General features: G+C 41.9%; 1 protein-coding gene across 2 annotated transcripts in view; it reads right to left on the bottom strand.

The window, feature by feature from the left end:
* The window catches only part of UGGT1 (UDP-glucose glycoprotein glucosyltransferase 1), a 107,595-nt gene that overhangs the window by 42,243 nt on the left and 52,040 nt on the right, over positions 1-13,312 (bottom strand). The window contains exons 18-24 of one of the 2 annotated variants that reach the window (XM_084752399.1): positions 11,608-11,772; positions 9,096-9,216; positions 4,814-4,912; positions 4,009-4,032; positions 3,452-3,546; positions 1,456-1,662; positions 108-239 (exon numbers count right to left, since the gene is read on the bottom strand). In XM_084752399.1, the coding sequence (XP_084608525.1) occupies positions 108-239; positions 1,456-1,662; positions 3,452-3,546; positions 4,009-4,032; positions 4,814-4,912; positions 9,096-9,216; positions 11,608-11,772 (843 nt within the window). The remainder of the gene's footprint in view (positions 1-107; positions 240-1,455; positions 1,663-3,451; positions 3,547-4,008; positions 4,033-4,813; positions 4,913-9,095; positions 9,217-11,607; positions 11,773-13,312) is intronic. The other variant, XM_084752400.1, reaches the window with a different exon arrangement.

Raw genomic sequence — 13,312 nt, 5'->3', positions numbered from 1 at the left:
AGGCTTCTCCTCAGCCAACAGGGGGCGGCTCTATGGCAGACCACAGAAGTCTCAAGGAGCAAGTGGGCTGGAGAGCCCTAGAGGCCCACAGCCCAGCAAGAACTCACCCTTCCATTGCTGATCACCACCCGCTGTCCCTTCTTCAGCTTCAGAACATCCCTGCAGTACAGGGCATGAGACAAAATGAAATCCATTCTGGAAGACTCAAAGACCTCTTTAAAAAGACTGACATCCATGCCCTAGGAAGTAATCATTTTTAAGGAAAGTCACTGTTATTAAGCAAACCACACAAATGAGTAATAACGAGAAAACAATCAAGTGCTTTTGTGAAAAGTAATAACTAAATTTCATAATTAATTCTTCATTTTCTCTTCTTTCTTCCCTCCTCATAAACTGCTTGTTCCTTTTTCCTATTTTTTCTATTGATTTGTTTAGCTGGAGGTCTATTCTCAGTCACTTCTTTTTGCATTTCATTTTTATTTTTATTTTATTTTATTTTTAAAGATTTATTTACAGTGCTTTGCCTGCATGTGCACCTGCAGGCCAGAAGATGGCATCAGATCTCATTATAGATGGTTGTGAGCCACCATGTGGTTGCTAGGAATTGAACTCAGGACCTCTGGAAGAGCAGTCAGTGCTTTTAACCTCTGAGCCGTCTCTCCAGCCCCCTTTTTGCATTTTTTAATCTGTTAACTTCAATGACAGCCATTTCCTCTAACTGAACCTCAAAATATTCATGATTTTTTGTTTGTTTTTTGCTTTTGCTTTTGTTTTTTGAGACAGGGTTTCTCTATATAGCCCTGGCTGTCCTGGAACTCGATCTGTAGACCAGGCTGGGCTTGAACTAACAGAAATTCACCTGCCTCTGTCTCCCGAGTGCTAGGATTAAAGGTGTGTGCCACCAATGCCCAGCAATATACTCATGATTTTAATCAAAAGACAATTTTTTTAATCAGAAATTTAAGAATTACAAGACATTGGGAAAAAAATTAGTAACATTAAATCAATGACTAACCAGAGGCTTTCAGTGAAAAAAAGAACAGCTGATTGTCTACCTCATAAACATCTTAGATCTGCTTTTTACTTTATCAATAAAACAAATACTGTCTTTTAAAGATTATACAAAGTGGCACAAACTTGTAAACTGGGCATCCTGAAACCAAAGCATGTTTAAAAGTAAAATGTAATATAACAGAATTATCTCTTGTTAGACTCTAACGCAAAGCCAGGCAGTGGTGGCGCAAGCTTTTAATCCCAACACTTGGGAGGCAGAGGCAGGCAAAATCACTGTGAGTTCAAGGACAGCCTGGTCTACCAAAAAAAAAAAAGACTCTAACTCAAAAAAAACATATCCTGAGACTCAGAAGTAATCGCAAACCCAATTAAGAACAGGACATCTCAGCCTAGGGGAGAAACATGAGTGGCCAGGCTAGCCTCGGCACCTGTGAGCCTTACCCCGACAGCGAATTCCCCGATGTCCATGCCTGTGGCCAGGGCCTCTGCCGTCTCCTCTTTGGCCATTTTAGTGACGAAGTTCTTAGCAGAGTTGGAGGTCTGTGTTTGGAGAGCTGCCCAGATCGCTCTGAAGATTGGAGTGTTTGAGTAGCTTATCTCTTGGCTGGGGTTATTGATCACACTTATCCTAACATTGTTACTGGTTTTCTATTTACAAAAAAGAAAGATAAGAATTACATTGTTTATGTTATGAACTTTAAGAAGGTAACACTGACCAGGCATGGTGATGCACACCTATATTTTTTATCTTTTTGGTTTTTTCGAAACAGGGTTTCTCTGTGTAGCCTTAGCTGTCCTGGACTCACTTTGTAGACCAGGCTGGCCTCGAACTTATAGAGTTCCACTGTGCTAAGCACTCCGGAGGCAGAGGCAGGAGGATGTCGGAAAGTTCAAGGCCAGCCTGGGCTACACACCCAGACCAAACTAACATCAGCCGTACTCCATAACAGCAATATCACTTCCAAACATCATTAGTACTTGTCTATATTCAAGATGAAACTCAGAAGATAGGTATGGTCAGGTCTGCCAAAGCCTGTATGAACTGGCCCCAGACTTCCTTCCAACTTCCTTTCTATAAATACAGCAAGCACTGCAGACTAACAAGGGTGCTAGCTTTCCGCGGCACATTTTATACTCTGCGTTCCACCTCTCTAAATTCTCTTCAGGTTCCTGCTCATCCGTCTTCGTTCACGTGGCCTTTTCAGATGCCAGCAGCAACGAAACCCTCCTTGGTAAAAGGCAACGGTTCTACCTAACAAAACCAAACCATGAATCCACATGGAAGAAGATGAAGAACTTGTATCAAGAATATAACTTGGCTGCTGAGATGAGTCAGCCAGGGAAGGTGCTTGCCACCAACTAAGACCTCAGTTCAAGCCCTAGGACCCACAGGGTGGAAGGTAAGGACTTCCCCACAAGTTGTCTTCTGAACTCCACATCATGCCGTGCGTGTGTCTCTTCCCATAGATGATTGATTGACAGACGGACAGATGGATGGACAGACAGATAGATTAAAATGTAGGAGGAGAGAAAAGGGGATCAGGAGTTGGAGAGGTGGCTCAGCTGCTAAGAGCGCATGTGGCTCGTTCAGAGAATGCTCGTTCGGTTCCCAGCACCCACAAGGCAGCAGGCAACTATCCGTAACCCCAGTTCCCGGGGCTCTGACGCCCTCTTTGGCCTTCTTGGGCATGTATATACATATATGTAAAGTAGAAGTATTTCTCTAAGTCATTAAAATTAAAAAGTAAATTCACAAAATGTTAAGTAAAGGAACCAAATATAAGTACACATCCTAAGATTTTATGATGCAAGAAAAAGGAGGGCAGCAGTGAGGGAGAAGAGCCTTCATCACATCCTATCATTTCTTTTCTTTTTTTTTTTTGTTTGTTTTTTTTTTCTTTTGTTTTGTTTTTTGTTTTTTTGTTTTCCAAGACAGGGTTTCTCTGTGTAGCTCTGGCTGTCCTGGACTCACTTTTGTAGACCAGGCTGGCCTCAAACTCACAGTGATCCACCTGCCTCTGCCTCCTGATGCTGGGATTAAAGGCGTGCACCACCACGCCCGGCTTCAATATAATTTCTTAATCTGGGTGGTGGACATAGGGACATACTTGCTTGTGACACTAAGTAGATGCATGTGCATTTCACCTCAATGAAAAACCATATTTGAGAGCTTGACTCTCCTTCTTGGTGTTCCCACCTTGGGACCACGTGAGGGATTTCTCCATTCACGTCAGAGAGCCCTGATGTGACTATCTGCCACAGCCCTGACTCAACCTGTAGCTGACCACAGATTCCCGCTTTGAGCTCTTTTCTTAGGAGCTGACAACCTTTAAAGACACTGTGCTCCTTTCCCGCAGTGGTGCTCAGAAGGCCAACCAGTGCCTGAGCGACACAACACCCCACAAGCCCCTCCCAGCATGGAGTCTGAGATACTTGCCTGATGTTTAATGGCATCATAGAGTAACTGCCGCCCAGAAGGGCTATCAAAATCCCCAACAATCCAAAAAGTCACAGGCCTAATAAAGGAATCATCTGTAGGAAAACAAAAACAAACTGACTAGAAGAAAAAAACACATTTTATATTTCATCATTAAAGTTAGGTCAAATATTTTCTAAAAAACATGCAAAAAGAAAAATAAGAAAAGGACAAGGACTGGTATGCTAGAAGGTGAAATGTCCCCAGCATGAAGCTGAGTGCTCCTCCTTGCAACTCACTGGAAACCAGGAGCATGCACCCATTAGCTGCCCTGCGCTCTGTGATCTGTTAGCACATGCAACGAAACATGTGGGCAATGCAATGCAGTGTTTAATGGTGTTAACGTGTAACATTTTAAAAGGTCTGCAAACATTTATATTGTTTATCTACGTTCCACTGTTACCCACAGATTTTAGAAACATCACAATGAAATGTCAATAAATTCAGAATAACAATAGTCTTGAAACCATTTAAATTAATTATGAAAATGAAGGGAACATTCCGAAGTTTTAAGTTACCATAGATTTCCTTGGAGGACATTCCTAGACAAAGGCAAAGAAAAAAGAGCAGAAGAAAAGAGAACGTCACTTAAGTGTCATCAGGGGAGCCAGCAGAGTACACACGGCGAACGGGGTTGTGCTGCCTTCTGCTCTAGCTCCCGCCATGCACAAGCTCTGTCCTAGGACCCCTCAGAGACAAAGCTTAGGGAAACCCAGGGGACTAATCGTGTGAACTTATACAGACGCAGGAAGCCAGATGCTCCAAGGGAAGACTATAGGGGTAGAAGGCGTTGTCCTAATGACAACAATGGGTGCTTTGGGGGGGAGCCCAGCATTAACAGAACTACTCTGCAAAGGGAACCACGTCAGCCCCTCCAGAGGGGAAGGGCCTGTCTGCAGATAAGAACAGTCACTTTACACAAGTGGAGCTTAACTAAGTAATGCTGCATCAAAGTCACTTTAAAGAATTACACAGGCTTTCCAGAATCCAGTCTATCTCATAAGCTCTACAATCAAATTAGCCCTATGATATTATCGAACAACTAGACAGATTGCTTTCATAAAATGTTTTTCACTTTGAGTCATGAAGGGGTTTTCCTATCGATTTTAATGGTAAGCATGAAATTTATAAAGAAGACATTTGAATTCTTAGATATACACAGAATTGCATTTTAAATATCTATTTTCTATGCTTGTATTCTAAGGGAAAATTAATAAAAGAAATTATGGAAATCTCTTTTCCCAGGACAGTAAGAGAGTTATATTTGCAAATACTAAGTAAAGAATAAACATGTTGGATCCAACACAAGCCCAAATGAGTTACCTTTTTTTGTCAGATAGTTCATACTGTTGGCTATAGCAGCGGTCTTGTCCCGAGAGTCCAAGGAAGAAAATCTGGCAAAATCATCTACAAAAAAGTTATCTGGGGAAAAAGAAAAAATGGAAACAGATGGATAATTAACAAGCCTCAATGCAATCCACCATTAATATTCAACTGATAATCACCTTTGAGCATAACAGAAGATGCATAAAAGGCACGGTAAAATATATTAGGCACTGCTTACTAGGAGGAGTGGGTTGCCTGACGTGCTCTTGGAAGGGATAGTGGCACCTGTCTCTTCTGGCTTCACAGCCACTACAGGCAAGCAGCTGCCCCAGTGCATGCTCCTGGCTCTAAAACAATGGAGCAACTGGCCATGGGGTCAAACCGCTAAGTCCCAAAGCCAAACAAACTGTCCTTCCTTTAAAATTGATGTTCTCAACTAGTTTGTCACAGCAATGTGGATCTGACAGTTAGTATTCTGGGCTACACAGTTACCAACACAGGTCCACTCTTACCATCTAATGGCAACATCTATTTGGTATACATTTATCTATTTTAGGATTCTGGAGACAAAAAAATCCTTATTAAAGTTAGTGCCAAAATTTTGGCAAGGATTTCAATAGACTTGAAAACACAATGCATTTAATAAGACAACACCATAAGACTAACAATCTGAATCAACATTAGCTCAAAATCCTTTTATTTTTAATGACATAACTTATGTTCCTACATGATAATTTAAATCAATGCTAACAGATAAATTCCATGACCTGAAAGTTTGTGCTATTTCATGAATCATACATGTTAGGATTAAACATATCTACATTTTTTATATTCTTGATATCCAGAATAAAAAAAAAAAACTCTTTGAATGTGCATCTCATAGAGGTAATAGTTCTTCTGCATATCTCTCTTCAAAAATACTTTATAGTAGTATAGAAAACTAAATGCTTAATTTTTAATGTTTATATTTTTATCCAACATTAATAACGCTGGCAAACAGTTGAAATGGAAATGCTTTTGTCTTCTAGAACAGAAGCAGCAATCTGGGGGAAAAAAGACCAACAATAACCGTGTAACTCTCAGCAGCAGACCGAGAGCAGCAGCGTCCTACTTTCACACAGCTCACATCCACAGAGGCTCTACAGACATATGAGCAGAACACATGCTCCGACGCTGGTAAGCCACCACGTGCCTCCCATGGCTACTGTCACTAGGAATCAGTGTAGCTACTGACTAACCACACTCTGTACACAACTGGCAAACACCTTCAAGCAGCCACTGCAATGGGGTTTAACTTGCAGGGCAGATTTAGCACTGTAGAGCAAGTCATTCCAGATACATGGATGCATGGAAATCTGCATATTCACAGTTTCAACCCTCCATAAAAATATGTTGGTGTTTTTCTATTTTGTGCAAATGTCTAAATATTTTACCATTTAAGGCAAAGAGTTTGCATCAAGAAAGGTCAGAAACTAGGCTTTGCTTACTTTGCACATCACTGCTTGTCTCAAACACACGCAACTTTTAAGTGTGGACACTGCATACCTGTTATCTAAGAACTCATCTCTGATGACAAACACAAGTTTCCAGAGAAAAGTTGGCCAGAAGTAGACACTGGACTTCCCAATAGCTAAAAGAAAAACTGCTTCTTTTAACAAGCAAGTCTGGGGGTGGGGGAAGAATTCAAGGAAGCCAAGTAAAACAGAGGGAAAGGGACTCCAGTTGAAACTGCCAACAGTTAAGCAGCATCCTAGATTCTGGGACAACTCATGTGCAACTTTAAGTAAGCGAGCTGAGGTTTACTCACATCTGTGGTCCAAGCGGAGTTCTGGTGCCAGAACTGCTTGTTGTTACTTAAGCCCACCTAGTGTCTTTGATGTGAGCCAGCTTGTCATGAAGACATATCTGTATTTTCCTTCATGGAACTGGGACTGCTTGGTCTTCCTAAACTCTTGTAAGATCTTCTCAGGAAAGTTCTAGTACTTTTTTGAGCTCAGAGAAGGCATTTTCATTGTGTATCCAGTTTGATAAATCTCCTAGCTACAGTCTCTATTCTGCCATGCAAAGCCCTATGTTCACCATACTCGGGATTAAAGTCATCCTTGTAATTCTGGCACTGCTCATGGGATATACACTAGTATATATAAATACCAATATATTCTACCAAATAATCTGGGAGTTCACCAATTGTTGAAGAGGCTCCATGGAGGCAGGCAATTCTTTACTCCTCCACTGGGACTATGAATGGAGTTACTCCGCTTGCCAGCTTATTCGACAGTCGTCCTCCAGTGTCATGCTTTTTTATTTGGTCCTTTTCATTCGCTGTGTGCATGTGCATGTGTGCCTGTGTTTAACTTCATTTTAGCCCTTTTGTGAGACACTAGACGGTTTTCTTCCATAGCCTTTGGATACAGCAGACCTGGCACAGTTTCCAAACAAGTCCTAGAGGTTCATTTGTCTTGCTGGCCCTCAAAGATGCCACCGTTTTGACTAAAACCGTCAACTGGAAAGTCTTAAGCCCTGGCTTTCTGGAGTACATGGGGAACAAGAGTTGGAATTAATAGTCAGAGTTGGATTTGAGACAGGCAGGTGGGCTGGAGGCGTGGGTGGAGCGCTTGGGGATGGCAACAGCTGCAGGGCAGGGGTGGGGGTGGAGGCAGTAGAAGGCCTGTGAAGATTTTCCACTGGTGGGATTCAAATGACCACTTAATGTCAAGACTCTTGTTTGTCGGGTGAGATATTCAAGCTTTTTTGTTCATTAAAGGATCAATAAAATCTGAATGCAGGGCTGGAGAAAGGGCTCAGAGGTTAAGAGCACTGCCTGCTCTTCCAAAGGTCCTGAGTTCAATTCCCAGCAACCACATGGTGGCTCACAACCATCTGTGATGAGATCTGGTGCCCTCTTCTGGCCTGCAGGCACACATGCAGGCAGAACACTGTAAACATAATAAATAAATACATCTCTAAAAAAAAATCTGAATGTAAAGTCATTTCTGAGGAGAAGCAGCATTATCTCTGCTGGGACACAGAGGAGACTCTGAGCAGCATGTGCCAGCACTCTCAGATGCTTTTCTAGAGAGTAACAGCTGAATGACCGTCTGTCAGTCCATCTGTCTCCATGCATCCTGGCCAGTCTCACTGAGGCTCCTTAAACAAACAATCCTTTAAGGCGAAGGAGTGGTCGGTCCTTAGGAAGCACAGCAGCTGTCTGTTGCAGAATTGCTTCTAGTGAGTTGTCTTTTTTGACTGACACCATCTTTCTGAAGTTGAGCAAGCCTTTAGCTCCAGCAAGTGAATGACCTCATGTTGGTGCTTTTGAATTGCGTCTGCAGGGCTCATGGGAGCTGACATCTTCCTCTTGGACGCTGCACTCGAGGTGACTTAGGAATTTGTCATACTTGTACTCCTTCCCTATATACAGTCCCCAGGGTTTGATGTTTGTGCTTCAATAATGCGATTCCTCCCTTGCCAGGGTCGTTCTTTCTCATGTCATCAAATATGAGTTGTTTCTTGGACAAGTAACTGATCCCTTATAAATGTGAGGCCCCAGGACTGTAGTTTCCCTTCAGAGCTGCCCTGAGAGCTATTAGCTCACATTTGACAAAGACAAAGTTAGGGATATCACTAAGGGATTGGTTTACAGGAATTCTGACAAGCTAAAATGATGGAAAGTCAGAAACACTCTTGGAGTCCTTGGAACCAAACTGAAAGTCAAAAAGGAATGAACTTCTTGTGGTCTTCAGGGCCAGATCTGTCTCACTGAGCTTCACAAGCAGCACTGTGTAGCCCCCAGCCTCGCCCCCGCCCCAGCCATAACACTGCTCCTCCAGAAGATGCCCCACCCAGCCTATTTTTAAACTCCTAGGAGTGCCACCCCGGCTCCAGCTCCTACAGCTACCTCCACAGCTACAACTTCCTGCTGCAGATGTACTGTCATCTACTGTACCCAGCGAGAACTCCATTTTTTAAATTAAGATTTATTTATCTTTATTACATGTGTATGAGTGTTTTGACTGCATGCATGTATGTATGTGTCTGATGCCTTTGGAGAACGAAGAGGGAGCTGGATCCCACATCCTAGTCCCCTGCAAAAGCAGCAATATTTTTTAATCACTAAGCCATCTCTCCAAGATTTTATCTTTTTACAGAAGGAAATTTCTGTGAGTTCAGAAGCATATATCATAATTTTGGACTACCTTCTTAACATTATAATCTAATAAATATAGGAATGTGAAGTACAAAACCAAAAGCCAAAGGTTGTTACTGAAATGCTCCTTACTGCTTGCTGTTAGATCCAGATACTCTCGCTTAGCTGTCAAGATCCTAGAGTTGATCCGTGGCACAACATTGGGCTGACTCATGATGTACTCTACCACATCTTGATCATGTGGCAGTTCACCCTGAATGAAAAAAGATGCAAAAGGGGCACGAGTGTTAAAGGAATATCAGTAATAGTAACTCACTAGAGATAGAGTTATCAGCAGCCCAGGAACAGGGCTGAATACAGTGTGAATGTACTACACAGCATCTCTGACCCTGTCACCACACTGGGGGTGCTAGTCACACTGCCATGGCAAAACACCGTACAACCAACACAACTGATAACAGAAACCGTTTAATTTAGGGCTTCTTAGAGTCCATGACCATGACAGGGAACATGGCAACAAAAAGGACAGACATGGCGCTGGAGCAGTTGCTGAGAGCTCACATGCTTATCCACAAGTAGGAGGCCACGACAGCTAACTGGGAAAATGGAGTGGGCTTCTGCAATTTCAAAGCTCGGTCTCCCCCCCCCCCCCCCCCCCGCCGTGATGCACCTCCTCCAAACCTCTTCCACACATCCTAAACCTTCCCCGAAAGTTCCATCAACTACAGATCAAGCTTTCAAATGTATTTGTCTATGGGGGCCATTTTCACTCAAACCACCAAGCAATAATGGATCCAAGTTATAAAAGAAGATATTAAGCCAACAGTTTTCCTAGTCTAACTTTATCTTGGATTTCTGGGGATTGATGGTGGATAAGAGCATAAAAATATATCCGATAGTAAAAATGCAAATTCCAATGTGATGCTCTGTAACTGCAGAATGGCTGTTCTAAACTATACAGAAGTTCATTGAGGGGTGTAACTTTGAAATCTGGTTGATTTAGGTGTGTGGTGTTCTTTATTTGCAAATATTAAATAAAAATAAAAATTAATTAAAAAATTGACAAATCAGCTCTTAAAGTAACAAAATAATCCAGTATGTTTCGACTTAGGGTTATAAGTATATACATGTTATTTAACATTTAAAATACTACTGAGGATAATATTCAGCAGATATAATAGAGTAAAAAGTCTCCTATCTAAAAACAGACAGACACACACACAACTTTCCCAAAATTAAAAAAATTAGCTAAAGGCCTGCAAAATTCAGAGGTACTTTTACTGAAGAAAATATCTGAATGTTAGTAGAAATGGCCTTTAGACATTTTAACTTGCCCTATTATAATCTACCTCTCTCTAACTAATAAAACCCTTAATAAACCAACAGGCCACCAAAAAAAGCAATGTAGCCTTGGCAGGGGGTTCTCTTCACTTGAGCTGAGTAACATTTCAATAGATTTTCCCCTGGGATATTTACAAACACACCAGGAGAAATTGCTTGACACCTCAGATGTGCTAAAATGAAGCTGGTTAAACACAGTAATAGCTGGAGAATGAGAAGTTCCCAAGGCTGTGAATTTCTGACACACGCCACACTCTACAATCTAAAGCATGGTGCCCAGAGAACTGCACAAGCCACGGAGAATTCATAGGGAGCCCTTGACTCTGATGACAGCCTTGAGAGTCTGTGCAAGCAATAACTGAAGGCTAAGACTGGCGTGTTGGCCAAGTGAGTGTTTCCTTTGCATACACAGGCCCAGCACTCACCTTCAGCACCCCACAGGTAGCTAAGGACAACTGTCAGCAGCCTAGCTGAGCACTTAAGCCATGCCGTAATATGAACAGAACCCTAAAAAAGTATTTTGGAAATGTGTTCACTTACTAGCTAATTAATAAGCTAAATAAGCAGACACTTCAGAGTTCACACACACAACAAGGAATCTATTTAAGAATGTCATTATAAAACAAGCAACAGCTGCGAGAACAACAAACAACACAAAAACAACAACAACAAAAAAATCCACGTCCCTTGTAGGGTGAAAGCTCAATCAGGTTCAAAGAGTATAATTACACCAAAAATGTCAAAACAAAAGCATGAAGACAATCAAAGAGAAAAATATACACATACTCAAAACAACAATGAAAACCAAGTGGCCAGTATATACTGTTCTTTCAAAAACCCAAATTGTAGATTTACAACAAAAAAATTTAAATACTCTATATAAGTATATTCAAAAAAACCAAAAAAAAAAAAAAAACCTATGAAACTAAAGTATGAAATTCAAGATTACCAAATAAATAATATCACTAAAAAATATATAAAATATGTAAAAGGACAAATTAAAAATTAGGGTTAAGAAAAATAGATGGCGGCACACACCGATAATCTTATTACTCTCTGATGATGGAGGCAGTAGGACTGCCAGATCAAGGACAGTCGTGGGTACACAGGGAGACTTGTTCTCAAACAAACAAAAAAGCAAATCTAGTGGTACTCAGAAGACTGTGGCTAAAGACTGGCACCTGGAGCCGAGCCTAGGCTAATTAAAAAGCTCTGTCAGTACGTGTGTACGTACACACACACTGACTCGGGGAGTCTAAGTGGGCAGTCAAGGAGTGAAGAAAGGCCTGAAAATGCCACGCACCAAGTACACTGCTCTTTGGAAGAAGGAAGTGGTCTCCAAGATCTTGTGCATTGTAATGGTTTCCAGCTCGTCAGGGTCTAGCTGTTCCTTTTCAAAGGGCATCCCATTGAATAGGACCACAGGCAGCGGGCCCACACCAGTCTGCTCGTAGTAGCTTCTTGACTCCTAGAAAACAAAGGAAGAAAATAAGAGGACATTTTCCCCATCATGACACATATACAACAAAACATATTATCTTACATGCCTGTTTAACAACAACAGCAAATTATACGCTAAAGAGGTGACCCAGTAAAGACACTTGCTGGGCAAGCCCAGTGACCTGAGTTTGATCTCCAGAACCCATGTAACAGACTCTACAAACCTGTCCTTTGACCTCCAAATGTATGCACACAATAACAATAAAAATAAAATTTTTGAAAGAACAAATGAAGGGCTAGAGAGATGACTCAGCCATGAGAAGGACTCGCGGCTCTTGCAGAGCACCTGGGTTCTGTTGCCAGCGCACATATGGGGTTCACCACCTTAACTGCAGCTCTATGAACCAGACGCCCTCTATTGGCAGAGTCATAACTGCTGCAGGCACCAACAGAGGAGGAGGAGGAGGATCCCAGAGCCCAGCTCCTCAGCTGCTCCTGCTGTCTGCAGAGGAAGAGGCCTCTCCAGCTCCTTACCAGGCTCTCAAGAATTACCACAGACAGACTGGTTGGCTCCCTGTGCCTAAGCTGGGAGCCCACTCCAGCCAGCCTTCCAGCATCAAGTACCAGCCGCAGGCAGAGGGATTCTTTCCACATCTTTCCACCCTAAGCTGGGCTACAAAAGGGAACTGATTCTTGCATTAGCTTCCAACCTCCAACACCTGTTTACTAAGTTATAACTAGTCCTTTTTATAGCACCTTTTAAAAACCAAATACAGAAAGGTATTTTCTAATGCCTCTCACAGTGTAACAATAGATGTTTTGGTTGTAGGTATGTAACTGTACAAACTGGTCACCAAGTACTTGGTTTTCTGTCACCCCAAAAAGGTAAAGTCTTCTCTTCTTCTACCTTTATATGAGTTTGGAGACTCAAACTCAGGTTGTCAGCTTTGTGCAGAAAGCACCTGCATCAGCAGGCAATACTTTGTTGTTGTTGTTGCTTTTCCAAGACAGGGATTTTTCTGTGTAGCCCTGGCTGTCCTGAACTTTGCTCCGTAGACCAGGCTGGCCTTGAACTCAGAGATCATCCACCTGCCTCTGCCTCCTAGGTGCTGAGATTAAAGGTGTGTGCCACCACTCTCAGCTAGTTATTACAGTTCTTAAAACATACCCATCCAGAGCCCAAACAATGATGTAAAATAAATATCATATGCAGTATGGCCCACACCACCCACCTGGTTCTTATTATTTCTGATAGGCTTTATCCAGAACATACTTCATACGAGCACAACTACTATCTTATGAAAAAGTTAACTGTTTTCCAGTTAAAACATTAACAGGCAAGTTTTAAAAAAAAAAAGTACTATTTTCTGAAATTGAATTACTTTTCAGAGACTGACAAGTGAGGTCAGGTGTGGTAGCAGCATGCCTTTAACCCCAGCACTCATAGGGTAGAGACAGCTGATCTCTGAGCTCAAGACCAGCAAGGGCTACACAGTGAGATCCTGCCTTCCAAAAAAAAGATTAAAAAGTGGTCTGTTTTAAAATTTTCATTTTAAAATGCTAAGTGC

Source organism: Acomys minous (assembly GCF_964271855.1).
Source record: "Acomys minous genome assembly, chromosome: 13".
NCBI classification, from domain to species: Eukaryota; Metazoa; Chordata; class Mammalia; order Rodentia; family Muridae; genus Acomys; species Acomys minous.
The sequence above is the reverse complement of the archived record's forward strand: the minus strand, read 5'-3'. Positions and strand labels throughout refer to the sequence as shown.